Raw genomic sequence first — 22,194 nt, 5'->3', positions numbered from 1 at the left:
ATTTTTTTTTTGGTTTTTCTCCGGTACCGGGAACTGAACTCACGACCTTGCGCTTGCCAGGCAGGCGCTTTTGCTGCTGAGCTAAATCCCCAGCCCCCTACCATATTGAGCTATTACCACGCAGCTCACGCCCCAGTCTACCTCTCTCTGTGTGATGGAAATCACAGCTTTAAAAACTCAATAGCTGCAAGGAATTCAGCTGGCACTTTTTCACGTATGAGATTATTTTTGGAGAGAGCCAGCCCATATATTCACTTTTTTTTTTAAAGCAAGCTATTAGCCTTTTGCCGCTGAGCTAAATCCCCAGCCCCCAAACCACTCTGTTGTGCAGTTTAAAATAATTACTATAAAAAAATTATTATAATTGTACGTGTACTTTAAACTGCAGTTACATGGCTTGCTACCCAATTGTCACAGTATCTTTTTCTCCTTTGTGGAGGAGAGTTAGCAGCAACCAAAACACCAGTAAGTTAGCTTGTTTTGATTCTGCTCTAGTCCCTCAGCTTCACCAGTAAGTAGAACAGTGGGGAGCCCTTTGTCTAGGGGTAAGTAATGCTTCAAAGGAGTTGTAAATGTGTTCAGAAAGCTAAAACATTCATGTTTAAAGAAGGAAAAGAGGAAAGTGTTGACAGTTCCTCAAAAAAGTTAACCACAATTCCACTCCTAGGTAAAAGGGCAGTTGAAAAATACAGTGAATGTCTAAATGTCAAAAATCTATTACAATAAAGACACATTGCCTTTAATGCCCCTAACAATGCTCCCCTCCCTTCAAATACCTTTATCCCATCATTCTTGTCACTTTCTAAGCAGTTCTGGACGTCTTCTTTCATGTCCTTACAAGGTGTGATCAAGTATATGGTGAATGCTGCTGTGTGCCATTTAGCAAAAAGGCGGGCTCAACAATGTCCATGTGTCCTCATCCACCTTGGTCCCTTCTGATACCAGGCCACTTCTCGGTCTTCCCCAAAGTCAAAATGACTGTGAAGGTAAATATTGAACAACACTGTGAATGGACAAAAACCACTCTGTTGTGCAGTTTAAAATAATTACTATAAAAAAATTATTATAATTGTACGTGATGTTCAACTTCGAGTTTTGAAAAGAAGTCAAAGATATTACATCTTATCAGATAAGGAAGTCAATAAAGAGATAGAAATTATTTTTTTTTAAAGAACCAAATACAAGTTCGGGAGTTGAAGAGTATCAGAGCTAAATAAAAATCATCGGACGGACTCAATGGTAGATTTGAACTAAGAGAAGAATGAATGAACTTGAGGGTAAATCCTCGGTGTGTAATCTAAAGACCTGAGAAAGTAAGATAAACATAAAAAATGAAAACTGAATTGAATCTTGGAGTGTGGGGCATCATTAAGAATGTTGATATATGTATGCTAGGCGTGGCCCACTCCTGCCATCCCAGAACTTGGGAGACTGAGGCAGGAGGATCTCTGTGAGTTCAAGGCCAGCCTGAGGTGCGTAGTGAGACCTTTTCTCAAAAAACAAAAAAGTTCTTAATGTGTTTAATATGGGCATCAAAATAAAATGAAGAGAAATATTTGAAAAGTAGATAAAAACTTTCCAAATTTGCCAGGTGTGGTAAACATCTGTAAAACCAGCATTTGGGAGCCTGTACTTGAGCTGTACAACCTGATTAAGGCCAGCCTGGAGTGCATATTGGGACCTGTCTCAAGAAATGAAAGGAAACTAACTCCCCCGCCCCCAAAAAACGGGAACAAAAAACCCTATCTGAAAAACAAAACAAAAAACTTTTTCAAATTTGGGGAGACATTAATTTACATATCCAAGGAGCTTAATCAATGCCAATGAGGGTAAACAGAGGTCCTCACACAGAAATAACAAAATGTGAAGTCGAAGATGAAGAGAACATCTTAGAAGCACCAAGAAAAAGAATGACTTATTTATAAGTAAATCCCAGTAAGATTAACATGAGACTTACCAAGTACTGTACAGTGAAGGCTAGAGGGCAGTGGGGTGATGTCAAGTCCACATGAAAGTCAAGTCCTCAAAGGAAAACCTCACCACAAATATGGTGGCTAGAAAAACTGCCTAAAAATGAAGGTGAAATAAAAACATTCCCAGTTAAGCAAAAACTGAGAATTTGTTGCATCCTGAGTGATCGTATGAGAAATTCTAGTGAGTGACAATATAGCTTGGTGGCAGAGAAATTACCTGGCATGCACAAGGCCTTGGGTTCAGTTCTAAGCCCACAAAACAGAAACTAAAGCTCCTCAAGCTAAGGCAAGTGACCCCAAGAGCATTTCAGTGCACATTAAAACAAAGAACAGAAGACTGGTACAGTAACTATATAAATATTTTTTCTTAAACAGTACAACTGTTTCTTCCCAACTGACTAGTAAAGCAGCTCTATAAAGCAATGTGCTTGTAATTTTGAAGCTATAAAAATATACAATTGTCCCTCACTACTACACGGTTCATTTATTGTGGCTTCACTGTATTGCAGGTTTTAACAAAAAAATACAGTACCCATATAGAATTTTACATGTTGTTAAAATTACGTAGTTTAAGAGTGTAGAAAGCCTTTAAGAGCATATGAAGTGTTTATAAGAGTGTGGGAAAGGTTAATAAGAGAGTGGGAAAGATTTATAGGAATGTGGGAAGGGATTATAAGGCCTTAAAATATATATAAATAATAAAATAAATATAACACTACTGCTTCACGGATTTTCACCTATGGCGGGGGGGGTCTCTGAAATGTAACTCCTGCGATAGGTGAGGGATCACCGTAGTGTTTACAAATTACACTTTTAAAGGGGTGAGTGGGAGCAAAGCTGTATTGGAGTAAGAAAATAAATGCAAGATGCTAACTCATCCATTTTGACAAGTAAAAAATTAGCAATAAGAGGTTAATAAAACAAACACCATGAATATTTGCTTCTTTTTCATTGTTCTCTCAGCTTCTTTTTTTTTTATTTTTATTTTTTTTTCTCAGCTTCTTTAAAGATAAATTGTATAAAGTATTACACCAACATATTTGTTGGGTTTGTATCATCCACACTTGTAATAGGTTTATCAATCATAACACGGATATGGAGGAAAATGGGATAGAGCCATATAGACATTTCTGTATTTCACTAAAGTGAAGTCTGAAGTTAAGGTAAGAATTATATGATAACCTTAGAACAATCACTAAGAAAATAAATATGTAATGAAAATGTTAAAAGTAATGTGATACTAGAAAAATTCACATACTCAAAAAGCAGCAGAAAGCAGGAATCAAGGATTAAAACTGCAGAAATCCAAAGTAAAGTGGCAGGTGTAAATCCATGTGTAAAAGTAAACAATAAATGTGAATTAAACAATCTTATCAAAAGACAGATTGTCAGTCTGTATAAAAGAACAAGATCCAAATACGCTGACTATAAGAGATACATTTTGAAAGGTTTGAATAGGCTGGAAATAAAAACGGCAAAAATCTATCCAAACAACAGGAAGGAAGATAGAGTGAATATATGAATACCAGGCAAAATATACATTAAAACAAAGTTTCTAGAGATAAAAGAAAAACTTTTTGAATAAAATAGTGTCAACCATCAGAAAGCTATAACAATTACAAACATATATGCACCTAACAACTGCACCAAAATCATGAAACAAAAACTAATGGAGGTGAAATCAGAAATACAATTCAACAATAGCAGTTGAAGGCTTTGGCAACCCTTTGCAAAAGTTGAAAAAAAAAAAAAAATAGAATGAGAACATTTGACCAACATTAAAAACTACTCAGTATCAGCAGAATATATGTTCTCAAATGCACATGGAAAATTTTCCAGGGTAGACCTTCAGCTAAACCATAAAACGTAATTCAGTGAATTAGAAGTTATTTCAAGTATACAAAATCTGTTTTTTGTCACAATGGTATGCAATGAGGTGTCAATAACATAAATGTGGAAAGTAAGCCACACAGTTACTTGGTTTTGTTTTTGGTGGAACTGGAGATGGAGTCTGGAACTTTCACAACTGTCCTACAAATTCACCCCTTTTTTTGTTTTGTATTTTGAGATATGATCTTGCTAAGTTGCTAGGATATCACTAAGAGCCTGAAACTTGGGGTCCTCCTCCCTCCCCCTCCTAGAGTACTGGGATAACTTGCAGGGATGTGCTACCACACCTGGCTGCAGCACAGTCTTAACAATCTGGGTCACATAACAGAACACAAATGATATTGCAAATGATTCTGAGTAAAGTACAATGAAGATATACCCAAACTTAGAGCCTGTACTTAAAGTGGCACTAGAGGCAAATTTGTGGTTTGCATACGTATATTAAAAACAGGCTGAGCACATGCCTATAATCCCAGCACTCCAAGGGGGTGGGGGGGTGGGGGTGGCGGGGAACGGAGGCAGGAGGATTGTTGCAAGTTTGAGAGCCTGGGCTACAAAGTGAGCTCAAGGCCAGCCTGAACTGCATAGTGAGGCCCTGTCTCAAAAAAAAAACAAAAACAGAAACAAAACAACAAAAAAACCCCCAGAAAACTAGGCTGAGGCAGAAAGACTGCAAGTTCCAGGCCAGCCTGGCCTACATAAGTGACTTTAAGGCCAGCCTAGACTATGTAGTGAGGCCCCTGTCTCAAAAATAATAGAAGAAAAACAAATACCTCAAATACATAGCCTCATCTTTTACCTCAAAAACTAGAAAAATGAGAGTAAACTAAACCCAAAGCAAGCAGAAGGACTGAAATAGTAAATATTAGGGTAAAAATAAATGAGATAGAAAATAGAAAAAAATACAGAAAATCAGTAAAACCAAAACTTGGGTCTTTGAAAAGATGAATAAAATTGAAGAGAAAACCCAACAATTCTGGAATGAATGAGGAAATCTTATTGTGAACCTGACAAAAGAACTAATAACAGTTTTTCACGAACTATTCCAAAACAGAACACTCTTCCCTGGCTTGTTTTAAGAGCCCACAATTACCATGATGCCAAGAAAGATTTATCTCAGTAACATAGGGTTGGCTCAAGCTAAGAAAATCAATCAATGTAATATACTGTATTGGTAGAATAAATGGTAAAATCCATTGCATCCTCTCAGTTGAGGTAGAAAAAGCATTTGATGAGACTCGGCATCCCTTCATGAGAAGAACATTTAGCAAGCTAGGAACTGAAGGGAACTTTCTCAACTGATAAAGGGAACCTATGGAAAACCCACAGTTCATACTTACTGGTGAAAGGACTAATACCAGAAATAAGAAACAGAGGCCCACTCCTGCCACTTCTGTTCAACATTGTATTGGGGATTCTTGTTAGGATGAGCAGTTGAGCAAGAACCTGTAGTTGCAGAAAGTACAGTAAAACAGATTGGAAAGGACTATAGCAAAGTAAGGAGGCCCACCGGGACAGCCTGTCACCCTCCAGTCAGTTCACCTTTATTAGCCAGCAGAAGCACAGGGGGGTGGGGTTGGGTGTCATTTGTGATGCAGTGGAAGGAGATTTTGAAAAGGAACAGGCGTACTTCAGAAGAGGTGAAGGTGCAAGGGGGCCAGCCCTTCTCCACACCCGTGTGACCGCACAGGATACCGGGGCTCCTTGCTTTCTGGGGTCCTCGGTGGACACGACCTTGCCCTGAGAGCACTGTGCTGATGAGTTTCCCCACACAGCCAGAAAACATCAGCTTTCCACATACTTTTCCACTCCAAAGCAAGACAGCAGGGGCCTCAGGACTGGGGGGCTTCGGTCATCCTCTTAACCCTCGTACAGCCCGTCCCCGACAGTGGGTGAGGGTCTGACGGCACTGGTAGAACACGGTGCCCCGGCATGTGGCTTGTACACTGCAGGGTCATTTCTCAGGGACCTGCAGGCTGGAAGCTCAGGGTCTGCTTGCCAGCGTGTTCAGGTCTTCAGGTCTGGATGAGGACCTCTGCTGGGTTCCAGATGGCTCACCTCCCTTGTACACTCAGTCCTGACAGTCATTTTGACAAGAGCCTGTGTTGGATACTTTTCTCATTGCAGAGACAAAAGGCCTGACACTCACAGCTTAAGGGAGGAAAGGTTTATTTCAGCTCACGGTGTGCAGAGCTTTCAGGCCGTAGCCAGCTGGCTCCAAGGCATGGTGGCATGGCAGAGGGCATCGCAGAGGAGAAGCAGTCCAATGCAGGGCAGACAGAAGGCAGCAAGTGGCCGCAGCAGCCTGCCTTCCCTCTCTCCCTTTATATTCCACGCAGGCTGCAAACCTACTGACTGGTGCCCCCCACACGCAGGCTGGGGCTTCCATTATCTACCCCCTCACTCCCAGTATCACACCCTTGATCCACATTCACACGCTAATCCAGCCACCTTCAAAACTCCCAACCTGTGATGCATGAGGCTCTGGGGGGACATCTAGAGACAAGCCCTAGCAGGGCACTCATCCGTTCCTCTGGCTCCACCTAATTACCTCCCGGCCCCACCTCCTACTGCTAGCACATTCAGGACTTCGACATGAATTTGCCAGTGGGGGGACACCAACATTCAGTCCCTAGCAGCAAGCATCCATGTGGGTTCACCTGTAAATACCTCACAGGAGCCAGCACAAGTGTGAAGCGCCTCCTGGGTCTTGCTGGTTGCCTGCTCTGATCACGTTACATGTGTACAAGTGTCTCTGTGATTTGCACTGCCGGTGCAGTCCCTATGGCTGTAGTTCTTTCTCTAGTGACCACATCATTCTTTTTAACCCACAAACTTCTTTTCCTCTGCCATCCTGGGGATCAAACTCAGAACATAGGCGTGCTGATCAAGCACTCTACCACAGAGCTATATCCCACTTACTTCTCACTTACTTTTTGAGACAGGGTCTTGCTAAGTTGTCCAGGTTGGCATTGCAATCCTCCTGTTTCAGCCTTTCAAGTAGTCAGGATTACAGGTGTGTAGCACCACACCTGGCTAACTTACGTCATTTTAAAATGAAACAAGTTTGTTGTAGTAACACAAAGTAGTTTTTGAATTAGTGGGCCCAGTTTAATGTTTAGGAATATGAGACTGAAATCTTGGTGCTGTATCCTAGGAATCAGAGGGACTCACTTAGGAGAGATACTGTTGGTCATTCGAGATACATTTCAATAAATGAGATACTCGAGAAAAATGTGGAAGAAAAGTATCTCATCTGTAACTGCACAGACTAGGATTTGACCTCACTGAGCCAATGTTTAAATATAAGTAAAAATATGCCTGCTGTTTTATGAAAGGTCTGGGGAAAGAAAGAGGTCTGGGTGCTAAAAAACATTGGCAAGTTAGGAAACTATGGCACAGCGTAATTTCTGTATTGTGTTTGTATTTCAGATGTCTTTGGTGCTTGATTCAGAATATGTCCAGATACATCACAGACATTAAGCCTTTGCCGCCCAACATAAAAGATAGACTGATTAAAATAATGAGTGTACTGGGACGGATAACAGATTCAAATATAAATGAGGTAAGAGTGTATAACTGCAAAGCAAGCATATGTCTTTTGAGTTGTTTTGTTTTACACACAAGGTCTTGTTCTGTAGTCCAGGAGGTCCTGGACTTGCAGTCCTCCTGCCTCAGCTTCCCAACTGCTCAGATTCCAGGTGTGTGCCCGATCTGTATTTTACTGTGTAAATATAGCTTTAGATTTTCTGAGCAAGAAGTTGTAATAGAATTAGGAATCATTTTAAAATACAAATCATCTGGGACAGTTTTCTTGCTGATAACGAAAATGTCCTAAAACAACTTCTCCCACCCTTCTTCCAGTCACTTCCCTTGTCTACCTGGTACTAGCACCCTTTGTGTCCATGTTTTCAAAACGCTTATAAACTGTTTGAAACAAAGAACAGATGTTTCCTCAGGACCGGTACGCAAATCACACGTTTCTGTGCAGCACTTCATGCAGTGCACCTTGGTAGTTTCTGCATTAGTTCATCTGATTTTTGTCTTAGTTCATCTTTTTCAATGTTGATCACAGCCTATTAAGTTGATTTCCTGATCCCCTTATGCAGAGCAGTCAGCAGGTAGAGTCCTTTTTCTGAGCGAGTCCCATCCTTGTGGATGGCTCCTTCCTTCCTGCTGATTTGTACTGACTCCCTTTCCCTGCAGCGGTGTCCACCTCTCCTGCACCGCCACCCTTCTTGGCTTTTCCGTGAGGCGTTATGTGTAGCAAACTAATGTTCTAGCTTTGCCTCTCCTTCTGACATGACGCCTCAGTTCTCTGAACTGTAAAATGGGAGGCGAAAGTAACCGCTTCAGGGGTCTTTTGAGGGTCCCAGTATTTCACAGTAGTTAATATGTAGCTTGGGAAATCAGTGAGCTTAAAATTGAGCGCACAGCTTGGCCAGAGGGAGACACTGGGTTTCTCAGTTCAAGGGCAGGCAGGAAACAACTGAAGGAGGTGGCCTAGTGTTGAAGCAATGAGACTGGTGATTTTCTTCCAAGCTTTCGTGCTATTTACATTTACTAAATAATTGCTTAGTGAATGGTTTATAAACGTTATCCTTTTCCTCTGAATTGTCAGTGTTAAAATGTAATTCTATGCCGGGTGTGGTGGTGCATGCCTGTAAACCCAGCACTTTGGAGGTTGAGGCAGGAGGATTGCTGCAAGTTTGAGGCCAGCCTGGGCTACATAGTGTGTTCAAGCCCAGCCTAAACTGCCTAGCAAAATCCTGTCTCAAAAAGACACACACACACCACACACACACACACACACACACACACACACACACACACGGGTAATTCTAAAAACGTTAAAAATACCGTTCTTACACAAAAAATATACATGTGCTAAAGGTTTCAACAACTTATGAATAAAAAACATAAATGGAAAACTAATCCAAAAGAGTATCTGAAAAAGTGATACCTTCTGTATGTTTACATACACAAATTGACACAAAGATAGAAGCTGAGATAATGTACTAAGTTAGACACAAAATTGGAGAATATCTTCTAGGACAATAAAGCTGTCCACTAAGCCTGTCATCTCTACTGAACAGAAATATTTACATGTAGTGGGGGGAAAAGCCCTTTCATTCATCATTTTTCTACAAGTTAAGATCTTTACAGAATGGCAGTTGGGATTTTTGCTTTGATTACTAGGCAACAGGAGAGAATAAACAGTGTTCCATCTTCCCACACAAGCAGCTGACCATGAAAGGGTGTTGTGGGTGAACTGTACTCCCTCCTGCCACCCCACAGTAATTTCAGAACATGGCCTTATTCTGAAATAGGCCTTTGCGGGTGAAATTATGAGGTGGTCATGCTGGGGTAGGGGGGCCCCAGACTCCGCAGGGCCAGTGTCCATGCGAGACATGGCCAGGAGGAGAGGAGTCCTGGGGAGGCGAGGCGGGGCCTGGGGTGACACCTGAGACCAGGACTGCTGGATTGCAGGCCCTTGGCTGTGCGTGGCGCGGGTGGGGCCCTCCCTGTGAATTCTCTGAAACTGATTACCTGCCTGAGCTGCTCAAAACAAGTCTCATCCTGTTGTTCCAAGCCACTGTTAGCTGGAATTTCTTGCAACTTGTTTTCCTGTGGAACCCTTGGCTCCACTCTCTCATGTTCAGCAACAGAGCTCTCCTTAGCTCTTCTGAGCACTTCTTATATTAATAATATTATTTTATAATTCAGTACATCCATCAAGTGTTGCAGTGAATATACTGAATATTTACTCTTTCAGGTTCTTATAGGGAGGAAATACAATGTTTATACATGTGAATCTGATTTATTTCACTTATGAGTATGGTCTCTAGTTGCATCCATTTACCTACAAAAGTCTCTAGTTTATCTTTCTTTATAGCTGAGTAATATTCCGTTATATAAAATTATCACATCTTTTTTATCCATTCCTAAGTTGATGGACATTTGTGTTATTTACAAGATTTAGCTATTACAAATTGTGCTACTGTAAACATAGGTGCACCTATATTGCTGTGGTATGATGTTTTCTGTTCTTCTAGAAAAATGTCCAGGAGGGGAATAGCTGGGTTGAATGGAACCTCTAATCCTAGTTTACTGAGAAATCTCCAAACTGAGATTTCCACAGTGGTTGCACCAGTCTACACTCCTACCACAGTGGAGAAGGGTTCCTTTTTCCTCACAGCCCGTCCAGTATTTGTTATATGTTGATTTTTTGATGTGCAAAAACATTCTTTCTGGGGTGAGATGGAATCTCATTGTTGTTTTAATTTGCATTTCTCGATTGGCTAATGATGTTGAACATTTTTTCGTGTATTTATTTGTCATTTGCATTTCTTCATGTGAGAAGTGTGTATTCATCTCAGATGCCCATTTTTAGAATGTGTCTTTGAATTTTGGTGGCCTGATTTTTTTTTAATTCTTTATATGTTGTAGACAGGAGTTCTTTGTCTGAGGGACAGTTGGCTGAAGTTTTTTCCCAATTTGTGGGTTTTCTTTTTACCCTGTTGGTGATTTCTTTCGATGTGCAAAAACTTTTTAAAAAGATGAGATCCCAGTTGTTGATTTTTTCGAAGTATTTCCCATGCAGTTTGGTATTTATACCTACCCCTATGTCTTTAAGACTTCCACCTACTTTCTCTTTCATTAGATCTAGTTTTTTGTTTTAATATTTAGATCTTTAAGCCATTTTGACTTTATTTTGGTGCATGGTGATAGGCTTGGGTCTAGTTCTAGTCTTCAGCATGTGGAAAGCCAGTTTTTCCAGCACCATTTTTAAAGAGGCTATCTTTCTTCCAGTGAACATATTTGATCCCTTTGTCAAAGATAAGGTGGAGTGTCTTTGTGGTTGTGTCTGCATCTTCTAGTCTGTTCCATTGATCTTTAGATCTGCTTATTTTGCCAATACCATGCTGATTTTATCACAGTAGCTTTATAGTATAATTTCAAATCAGGGATTGTTATACCTCCTGCCTTGCCTTTGATGCCCAGGATAGCTTTTGCTATTTTGGGTCTCTTCTGGTTCCAGAGGAATGTTAGGAATGTTTTCTCTAGATCTGTGAGTTATACCAATGGTATTTTCATCGCAGTTGCATTGAATCAGTATAACAATTTTGGGAGTATAAGCATTTTCACAATGTTGGTTCTGCCTATCCATGAAGAAGGAATATCCTTCCATTTTTTGAAATCCTCTTCAATCTATTTTTTCAGAGTGCTGCATAGATCTTTTACTTCTTTTGTTAGATTAATTCTAAGTATTTCAGTTTTTTGGATGCTATTGTGAAAGGTATGGTTTCCCTTATTTCTCTCTCAGTATGTTTGTTGTTTGTGTATAGGAATACTATTGATTTTTGAGTGTTGACTTTGTGTCCAGCTATGCTACTGAATTTGTTGATTAATTATAAGAGTCTTTTGGTGGAGTTTTTGGGGTTTCTGTGTAGAGTGTCATGTCATCTGTGAATAAAGATAATTTCACTTCTTCCTTTCCTATCTTTATTCCTTTTATTTCTCTCTCTTATCAATAGTTCTGGCTAGTGTCTCTAGAGCTATGTTGAATAGGTGTGGTGACAGTAGACATTCTTGTTTTGTTCCTGATTTTAAAGTGAAGGCTTTCAGTTTTTGTCCATTTAGAATGATGTTGGCTCTTGGTTTGTCATAGATGGCTTTTACCAGATTGAGGTAAAGTCCATCTGTGCCAATTTTCTGTAGGGTTTTTATCGTGAATAAGTGTTGGACTTTATCAAAAGCTTTTTCTGCATCTATTAAGATGATCATGTGACTCTTTACCTCTGTTGGTATGGTGTGTTATATTGATTGATTTGCATACATTGAACCATCCCTGCATTCCTGGGATGAATCTCACTTGGTCATGGTGTGATATCTTCTTGATGATTTCCTGTATTCTGTTAGCTAGTATTTTATTGAGAATTTTTGCATCTATTTTTATTAGGGAGATTGGCCTCTAGTTCTCTTTTTGGTTAGTTCTTTTTCTGGTTTTGGTATCAGGATAATACTTGCCTCCAGGAATGAGTTTGGGAGAATTGCTTCCCTTTCTATTTTTTAAAAGAGTTTGAGAAGAATTGGTGTTAAATTTTCTCTCAATGTCTTATAGAATTCAGCTGTGAGTCCATCAGGACCTGGGCATTTTTTTGTTGGTAAGCTCTTAAATTGCATTTTCAATTTTATTGGCTGATACTGGGTTATTCAAGATTTTTATATCTTCCTTGATTCAGCTTTGGTAATTCATATGTATCTAGGAATCTGTCCATTTCCTCTGTGTTTTCTGTCCTATGAGAGTAAAGATTTTCAAAGTAGGTATTGATGATCTTCTGAATTTCTGCAGGATCTGTAGTGATATCACCCCTTTCATTCCTTATTACTTGGATTTGAGTTTTTTGTTTCCTTTTTTTGATAAGGTTGGCAAAGGATTTATCAATTTTATTTACTTTTTCAAAGAACCAACTCTTTGATTCATTAATTCTTTGTATTGTTTTCTTTTTTTTAATTTTTTGTTTTGATTTTTTTCCAGTACTGGGAATTGAACTCACAACCTTGTGCTTGCCAGGCAGGCACTGTGCTGCTGAGCTAAATCCCCAGCCCCTGTATTGTTTTCTTAGTTTCAGTTGTGTTAATTTCTGCTCTGATCTTTATAATTTCCTCCCTTCTTCAGGCTTTGGGATTAACTTCCTCTTCTTTTTCTAGAAGTTTGAGGTGTATCATAAGGTTGTTTATTTGTGTTCGTTCTGTTTTCTTATGTGGGAATCCACTGCTATAAATTGCCCTTTGAGGACTGCTTTCATTGCATCTCACATGTTCCAGTAGTTGGTAGGAGGATATTATTTAATTTCCACGTGTTTATGGAGCTTTTGTGATTTCTTTTATCATTTATTTCCCGTTTCATTGCACTATGGTCTGATAATATGCATGGGATAATTTCAATTTCTTTGCATTTACTTAAGCATGTTCAGTGTGCTAGCATGTGCTCTATTTTAGAGAATGTCCTATGTGCAGCTGAGAAGAATGGTTTTTTTTAGTACCAGGAATTAAACTCAAGACCTTGCACAGGCAGGCACTTATGCCACTGAGCTATATCCCCAGCCTGAACGATGTGTATTTTAATGTTTTTGGGTGGAATACTCTATAAAGGTCTACTAAGTCCATTTGTTCACATGTTTGGTTTAGTTCTGTTACTTGTTTGCTGATTTGTTTTCTAGTTGATCTATCTCTTTGTGACAGTGGCATATTAAAATCATGTTATGATTGTGTTATTACTGATTTGATTTTTCATGTCTGTTAATATTTGCCTTATATAATTGGATGCTCCTACTTTTGGTGCACATATATTTATGATTGTTATCTCTTTCTCTGACAGTTCTCCCTTAACAGGAATATAGTGACCTTTATCTCTTTTGATCATTGTTGGTTTGAAGTTCGCCTTGTCTGAAAACAGAATTCCTACTCTTGCTTTTTTCTGGGTTGCTGTCTCATGGAGTATTGTTTTCCATCCTTTGACTTTCAGTCTGTGGATTTCCTTTTGAGTTAAGTGTGTTTCTTGTATATAGCATATTGTTGGATTTTGTATCTTGATCAACTCTGGCAGTCTGTTTCTTTTGATTGGTGAATTGAGACCATTTTTCAGTAATGGTTATTAGTGATATGTACTGACTTATCCTTGTTGTCATGTTATTTTCCCACTGTTGGTTTTGTAGTTTCTCCCTCTGTTCAATGCTTACCTTGCTTGGTAGTTCTTTCCTATTGTTGGTCTTGGGATTTTGGTCATTTTTATCTCCTTGTAGAATATCTTTCAGTACTCTTTGTAGAATTGGTTTGGCACTCATGAATTTCTTCAGTTGATCTTTATCATGGAAGTATCTTATTTCTCCATCAATTTTGAAAGATAGTTTTGCAAGGGACAGCAGTCTGGGTTGGAAGTTGCTTTCTTTCAGGACCTCATACTTCACTCTAAGCTCTTTTTGACTTGATGGTCTGTATTGAGAAGTCTGCCGTGATTCTGATCAGCTTTCCTTCATAGGTGATCTGTTTCTTTTCTCTAACAGCTTTTAATATCCTGTTCTTTTGCTCATTTTCTGGGATCTTGATCATTACGCGTCTAGGTGTAGATTTATTTTGGTTATGGCTAATTGGGGTTTTATATGCCTCACTTATATGTATATAAGTTTCTTGCCCCTGTTTGGGAAGTTTTCTGGTATTACTGCTGCAAATAGTCTTTTTATATCATTCATGTTGCCTGCTGCCCTTTTGTTGACACCTATCAGCCTCATATTTGCCTCATCTTACAGCTGTTGAATTGTTATTTGCTATTCCTTTGTTACTTTTAAGAGATCTTTTCTTTCATGATCACTTGCTGTGTTGCTGTCTTCAAGGTCTGAGAGTCTATCTTCTGTTTCATTCAAGCAGTTCTTCCAGCTTTCAGTGGAATTTTTAATTTCCTGAATGTCTCTTTTAATTTGTTTCATGCATTTTAATTCTTTCCTATCCTGTTCATTCAAGGTTTCTATCATTTTCCTGTGCTCCTCTGTTTTTATCTATGTCTCCTTTTGATATGCTAAGCAATTCTTTCATTATAGTTGTCATTTCTTTTTTTACCTGAGCAATTATTTCTGATCTGATTTCCTCTATAGCCTGATATAGTTGATTCTTTACTTCAGGTGCTATCATTTCAGAGATTTCAGGTGTGTGACTTCCGTGTTCTTCCATGGTGATGTTTCCTGGACTTGTTCTGGGTGGGGTGTTTGGCTGAGATTGCATTTGGCTTCTTTTTGTCATTTTCAAATCTCCCTAGGTTTCCAAGGATTCAGGTTCTTTCCTGAGATGGCGGCCAGGGGCAGAGCCAGAGGACCTGGGCACCCTGACAGCCCACCAAGGCCTCCCAAGTCCAAGGGTCCTCCCAAGGTGGTGGCAAGTGCAGGGCCAGATGAGCTGGTCCCCCAGGCAGCTCACTGAGGCCTCTGGAGTCCAAGGCCCCTCCCGTGGTACAGCTATTTTAGTAGGAAAATTTTTCATCTTCTTAAAAACTTTTTCCCATTGTTATTTCCACCTCTCCATTTCTTTCCATATTTCTTGAGGTAGGATGTCTCGATAAATTGACTGGGCTGGTTTCCAACTCCCAAACTACCTGTGTCTGTCTCCCTGGGGGCTAGGATTATAGGTGTGCACCCTGTGCTCCACTCCAGCCTCCCCAGCTTTACTTCTCTCAGACTTAGTATTCCTGTCAGTGCTTCTCTTGTCACCTGACATAGGTCTTCCCTTCTCTTGCCTGTCTTCTGTCCTCCTTTGCACTTTCTCCTCATGTCATTGCCACCCAAGGCATAAAGTGAAGCCGGAGGCTGCAGAGTGTTGGGGAAAGAAAGAGCTTTCTTAGCAGCAAGCTGGCACTACAAGACCTCTATGGTGTCTCCACATCCTTGCCTCAGGGACAGTCTTTTACAGGCTCTTTCAGGGGAAGTATGTGGGCGGTGCCTTGGTCATGCGGGTTCTATGAAACTCGCCTCCTCATGCTGTCAGCTGTGCACATCATGTTTTGTTCACATAGTTGGAAAGAGGTGAAGACCAGTGGATCTGAAGAAGACACACATGATCACAGTTCCTTGGTTAAAGTGATTTGTATCAGCCTTTGTAACAGACACCCTACCTGCCAAGTGTAGCTTTCTCCTGTAACTTGGGACCAGGAAGTGACTGGAAAGGGAGGACTTGTACATTCCTTGCTAACTTTGCTGTGCAGTTAATCTGTAAGAGACAAGAATCAGTGGGCAGCAGATCCAGAGACAGACTAGACAGGAACAAAGGCAAACTTTGGGGGACCGGGTCTGGAGGGAGGGAAACTGGTATGCGCCCTCGCTCACTGGCTGGTTTGTTCCTCGGCGATCGGTGGAACTCATCTCTGTGGTTCTTTTTCAATTGTTTTCTTCACATGTGTATTTCCAGTTTTTGTGGTTTCTTGTTTATCTTACAACATTTTCTTGTATTCCTTTTAGCAAATTATCATGCTTATTAATATCTTTGAGCCCTATGTTCTAATTCCTTTGCTCTGGAATAAGGAATCAGGAATTCAGTTTGTAGTTGTTTTGAAGTAGTTATGTTCTCTAGGTGGCCTCCAGATGTCTCTTTGTGTCCTCCAAATTTCTCCGTGTCCCCTGTGTACACTCTGTGGTAGTGGCACTCACACTGCCTAAGGTCCAGGCCTGGGTCTGTATCAGCCCTGTTGAGCTGAGGTGGAGTTGGGGCTGGGAGTGCGGGCTGCTAAGGCAGAGCCCCAGGCACCGGAAAGCCCCAGTCTTCCCTGCCTCTGCTGACACCTCAGGTCAGGGCTTCACCTTTAGCATCTTAATGCCTAAATTTTTAAAATGCATAGTAAATAATTCTCCTCAATATTATTGCTGTGTTATCTTTTATATTTTTAATACTTGTGTTTCTGTCCTGAAAATGCTACTTGCTTAATAGCTGAAAATGCTACTTTCTTATTTTCCAAAAGCTGAAAATGTTACTTTCTTAATAGCTTCTATACTACTTACTTAAAACACAGATTTGGGGAGTGCAGCCATCACTATCATACTGGGTACACGAATGAGAGCTGCAAACAGCCCTACCTTTCTCTCACATTTGCCCAAAATATGACTGAAAGGAAAGCAGCTGTCATGACAGCACTCCAGACTATAATGAGCCTGTGACTGCATCACAGTATGCTTGCCTGTGTCAGTGTCCCCACCATCCTTGTGGGCCTTTGCTTTCTTCGTGTTACCTTTCATTGCACCATAAACTTCTTAGGGCTGGAGTCTGCGTGGCTCTATGGAGGCAGAATAGTGTTTCCAGGTTCTTAATGCTGGCGATTCTGCGGACGGATACAAGGGTACATGTGACTCAGATGAAGCATTAGGACAACAACCTGGGCAGCCTTCGCTTCTCCACCATGTTCGTGTCCTGCTATTCCTTTAGATTGTACATCAGTGACTTAAATTTTTATTTTTGACAATCTTTAATATCTACTGAAACCTATTCTACCTGAGCAAAAAGGGGTAAAGAAGATGAATGAGTCTAAAAAAAAAAGGCATGATTTTCCTTGTTACTTTCTCTAAATCTCCATTCTAGGATTTTTTGTCTTGACAGTATAAAGAATTCCTGCCAGGTGTGGTGCTATAATCCCAGCATTCTGGAAGCTGAGGCAGGAGCATCTTGAGTTCCAGGCCAGCCTGGGCTATAGAGCAAGTTCAAGTCCAGCCGGAACTACATATGGAGACCCTGTGGGAGAGGGGGTGGTGCAAAGAAAAATAAAATATAAGGAATTTCTGCCAACCAATAAGAAAACAATAAAACAGAAATAAACCAAATACAGAAGTCAGGAAGTACTCAAAGGAAAAAATTGTCAGTAACATACGAAAGGATATTTAACCTCAGTAGGAAGTAATCACAGTGACAGTTTACCTTTTAGTTTTGCAGAGACTTCAAAACAACAGTATAGTGCACCCCTAAAGTTCATGGTGGTTGTGTTCCTAGAACACCTGTGAATTGTGAAAAACTGCGAATTTCAGATATGCTAAAAAAATGCCTATAAGTGCCTATTTTTATAGTATAAACCCCTAAGTATGCTGTGTCTCCCACAGTTACATAATCTAATAAAATACTGTTATTAATAGAGACTTCGAGGTGCAGGGCATGTTGGGGGCTTCTTAGGGACCTTAGGGCTGTAGAAAGAAGAAAACCGAGAACACTGCAGATAGCTACGTGGGGTACAGTGACCTGTTGATGTGGGAATGCTTGTGTGTCTGCGGAGATGGGTTACAGGGTAGCAGCCAATCAGCAGCAAGGAGAACTGAATACTGATCTTGGATTGGCTACTTGCAAACCTCCCACCAAAAAAACAGTTGAGGAGGATACCGTATTTGGGTTTCTGTGAAATTGCAGGGATTTCCATGAACAATGATTAAGTTCTAAGGAAAAATCCACCAACTGAAGCACGAACTTTGAACCATGACTTCACAAGGGTATGCTATACCCAGTGCTGGCGATAATTTAGAAAGCTGTTCCTTTTAACCCATGCTAGTGAACATATTAATTGGTTTTTTAAAAAATGGAGGAAAGTTTGTCATTAACTATCAAAATTCTCAAAATTTGCTTACTACTATAGCTGTTGGCTCAATTTTACCACTAATATAAACGCCAAGAAAATAATACAAAAGCACAAAAATACATTCATCAGATCATTTGTGAAAATAAAGCTGTTACTGTTGCAGTTTGCATCTGTCGTTTCTGGGCAGCCGCTTATAAAAGGAAGGGTTTGTCCCAGCTGTGGGGTCCTCAGGAGGTGTGGGGACTCCGGGACATGCGGCTTGCCTGGAGCATGGAGCACTGGGCCAGGCCATGGACGGGGCTGTTTGTCCCCAGCTCCCACCGCCTGACCACCATGTGGGGAGCAGCTCTGTTCTACCACTCCCTGCCACCTCGATGCCCTGCTCAGCACAGGCCCAGCAACAGGGAACCAGTTGAGCAGGGATGGAAGCCTCTAAAACTATGACCCAGAGTAAACCTTTCTCCCTTTAAGTGCTAGCTCTCAGATCTTGTCACAGCCATGCAGAGGTGACTAACACTGTCACGCACAGCATGCATTATAGGCAAGGCATCTTTCACTCTTATGATGCAGTGTTCTCTTACTAATGAGTCTAGTGCACACAGAGATGGAACGAAGTATGCATACAGTCACAGAGGCAGTGCCAGCAGTCTCCTCCAGAGCACAGGCTGTTCATCACAACTCCGTGTTACTGACCCTGCTCCAAGACCAGCACAGGTGTCCAGTGTTTGCCAGTGTAAGCCCCACCCAACCCTAATGAACCCAGTGTTCAGCCTAAGCATCTGCCTGTGGGATACATTTCATGACTTGTATGTAGTACTGGCATAAAACAGCATTGTATGCACCATAGTTAATTTTGTAAAGTGTTCATCTTATAAATAATCTGATCCCATTTTTCTTCAGAGCATTTTTAATAAAAATCAAAACTAATGTAATTTTATCTGTGGGTTATGATATTATGGGCAATTTTAATAAAAATCAAAACTAATGTAATTTTATCTGTGGGTTATGATATTATGGGCACAGTGCAGTGGTGGTAAACCTATGGCATATGTATTACTGTGTTTTTCTTTTAAGACAAAAGATGTAATGTATAGTTTTTTTTTTCTAAACTGAAAACTCAGTATTCACATTTGGTTGCAGTGTTGTCATTTTGCAATAATAAGTGGTTTTGAGTTGCAGTTTGGGCACTTGTCTCTAAAAGGTTCACCATCTCTGTTACAGCAGTTAGAAGCATTGGCTTAAAGGGGAAGTGTGCACTTATTGCCCCAGCTAGGGAGGCTAAGGATGGAGAACACTTGACCTAGGAGTTTGAGACCAGCCTGGGCAACAGAATGACATGTCCACCTCAAAAATAAAGAAAAATAATTTTAAAATTATAAAATAGAAGGATAGACTTTGGAGTTAGGAAGACCTAGTTTCAGTACTACATTGGAAACAATTCGTGCTGGCTTCCTAAGTTCTCCCAGGGCCTCAGTTTCCTTCATGTGCAAGATGGAAAGGATGAGTCACTCCCTCAGCGTGTATGTCTTTGTGCATAGGAGAAAAAGAGAATATTAAATAATATATATAATACTTAGTACCCTCCTGATAAGTGTCCCCAGCGTAGAAATAGTTTTCATCATTTACTTTTAACTTTTCTATATTGTCTGAATGTTCTACAATATTAGTACATAATTTTATACTCAGCAAAATAAAGCCTTTTCCATTATGGAAAAACAGTAAAGTAAAAAGAAACATGCTAGGCATGGTGGTACACACCTGTAATCCCAGCACTCGGGAGACTGAGTCAGGAGGATCACTGCAGGTTCGAGGCCAGCCTGCAAAGTGAGTTCAAGGGCAGCCTGAACTGCATAGCAAAACCCTATCTCAAAAAAAAAAAAAAAGAAAGAAAGGGAAATACCACCAGGAAGAGAGTTCAGAATACTTCAAAATTGACTTATACTTACTGTGTGTGCACACACTCGCACACTGTGAATGATACGGGGTTGGTTTGCACTGGGTCCCCGGTGATGAAGAAGGTACGTAGAAGGTAAATGTCCCCGGTTAGCAGCACTGTTCCCCTGTAAGTGATCAAGATTCCGTGTGATGAGCACAGAGGCACACGGCAGAGTCTCTCCCGACCTTGGCAGCTGTAGGATGGGTCATCCCTCGCCCTAGGGTGATGCCTCTCAGGTCTTGGGGTCCTCACTTTGCCCCTGCCACCTCGCAGTGTTTGTGCCCCGTTAGGACTTGGGGCCCTGACTGCTGCAGCTCCAGCCAGAAGTGGACTTAGTCTTTCTTTTGGCCTTACAGATCTGTCTCCGCATAGATACATTTCTGTCATCTTTGCTGTAGTTCCTGTTGGTTAGGATCACCACAACACTGACAGTGGGATGAATGTTTCACTTTACAGAAAATTGTATTTTTTAAAGCATGTATTTGTTACAGATTTTACATCCCGAAGTCCAAACTCTGAATCTACAGAGTTGTGATGTCTCTGATACTGCTCTCCTGCACCTGTGTAACTGCAGAAAACTGAAGAAACTAAATTTAAATTGCTTAAAAGGAAACAGAGTTTCCATAACTTCTGAAGGTATGTTTGTTATCACTGAATAAAGGGGTGGGTGGCTGTAGCTGATGGTATCATTTTGGAGTAAAGAAGGGGAAACTGTCAGGAGATGATGATGTCAGCGAAATAGGGATGACATTTATCCATAAAAGTATTCAGACAGAGAGAAAAATGACCCAAGTTAGAATTCGTATGCAAAATCAGTTAAATATCTAGGGTGGTTCAGTGCCTTGTATTTTAAACATTTAAATTAAACATGGAGGCACATCTCTACCCTTGAAATATTTTGCTGGAAACATAAAGGAGAAATTACCCATTCATCTTCAGATAAGGTTCTTTTGATATATTACAGCAGAATTAATCATAAGATTAATCAGGCACTCTCCTACCATCCCGTGCAATGTGTAATTTTTTGGTAGACAAACTATATTTTTCAGGGCTACTATTGCATGATTTAGTGAATTTTTAACTTTTTCTCCAGTATAGTTGTTCTGTCTTTCAAGACAGGATTTCTCTCTTGTTTTCAGAATAAAAACGATGTACTTCTTTAGCTGAGTAGGTTTCTAGAAATGCTGTGGGTAGTTGGCTGTTCCCTGCAGTCATGTTGGTTAGGAGCAAGGTCATCATAATATTGCAAATGTGGAGGGTGTGGATTTGGATTAAACTGTGGAACTCCTGGCAGCCGTTGGAGAGTGGAAATTCCTTGGTGTGGAAAAAGCCGTGCATTTACAGTCAGGAAGTTTATGTGTTATCAGAGTTAGTTGTTTGCGAAGTAAATTTGAAAACCTAGAAAACTAATGAGCAAAAGCAGTCAAGTTAGTATAATAATTGAGAACCAAGAAGCATAATTAGAGGCCTAGTTTTGTCAGAAAGCTGTGTTCGGGAGTGTGTGTTAGAATCCTTTTTATCAGTGTGGCTACAGATGTGTTAAAGGAGTGAAAGTGACTGAAAATTTACAATAGCTGTGGTCAGAAGTGTGAAGAAAGTGTAGCAGTTGACAAGCCATTTGGTCACTTTCCGAGTACTCGGCATTCTTAGGATAACAGTTATGATTGACGTTATTATAGCAGGATCATTAGGCTTTCCTTGCTGTCTCCCCCGAGTGTGCTTGACACTTCATGTCACTACAAAGAATAGCATTGGCTAAAGGTGGCTGTCATTCTAATAGTCTTGGCTTGGGATACATCGGTGTGGTGAGGGGTTTTACCTCACTGTGTTCTTGGGGAACATAAATGCACTTAACATCAAAAGAGGTCAGCAGTAACTAGCTCCACAGTCACACACAAGTCCTTATGTAGCCAAACGGCTTCTACTTTCAAGAGGAAGTGAGACTGTAACAGGTCTGCATGGGCCAGACGCAGACCAGGTTTTAAGTAGCACGATGGAGCAAGGGATCTGTTTCTATTTCATGGCACTGAACACAAATGCCTAAAGTTGTGTGGACTTTTTATATGTGTAAGGTCCAGACGCCGCGCGTGCTACATGAATGAACACGTTTTGGTTACGGTGCCTATACTAACCATGTGTGCGTCTAAGTCTGAGAACTTATCAGTATTGAGACAAACTTATCAGTATTGAGACGGCTCAGTGCACGCGCCTCCAGTCCCAAATGCAAGGCTGTTACATATGCTGGGATCTAACGTAAAAGTTGTCCATCGAGCCAGAGTATAAACTGACGCTCTTGA

The 22,194-nt window shown here is 40.5% G+C and overlaps 1 protein-coding gene across 1 annotated transcript in view; it reads left to right on the top strand.

Annotated features, from left to right (window-relative positions):
* The window catches only part of Amn1 (antagonist of mitotic exit network 1 homolog), a gene marked incomplete in the record, with an annotated part of 57,151 nt that overhangs the window by 10,869 nt on the left and 24,088 nt on the right, over window positions 1-22,194 (top strand). The window contains 2 exon segments of the mRNA XM_013505959.1: window positions 7,296-7,428; window positions 20,389-20,533. Of these exon segments, the coding sequence (XP_013361413.1) occupies window positions 7,296-7,428; window positions 20,389-20,533 (278 nt within the window).

This window comes from Chinchilla lanigera, unplaced genomic scaffold (assembly GCF_000276665.1).
Source record: "Chinchilla lanigera isolate Chin_1 unplaced genomic scaffold, ChiLan1.0 scaffold00104, whole genome shotgun sequence".
NCBI lineage: Eukaryota > Metazoa > Chordata > Mammalia > Rodentia > Chinchillidae > Chinchilla > Chinchilla lanigera.
Note: the sequence above shows the minus strand (reverse complement) of the source record. Positions and strands in the feature narration are given on the sequence as shown.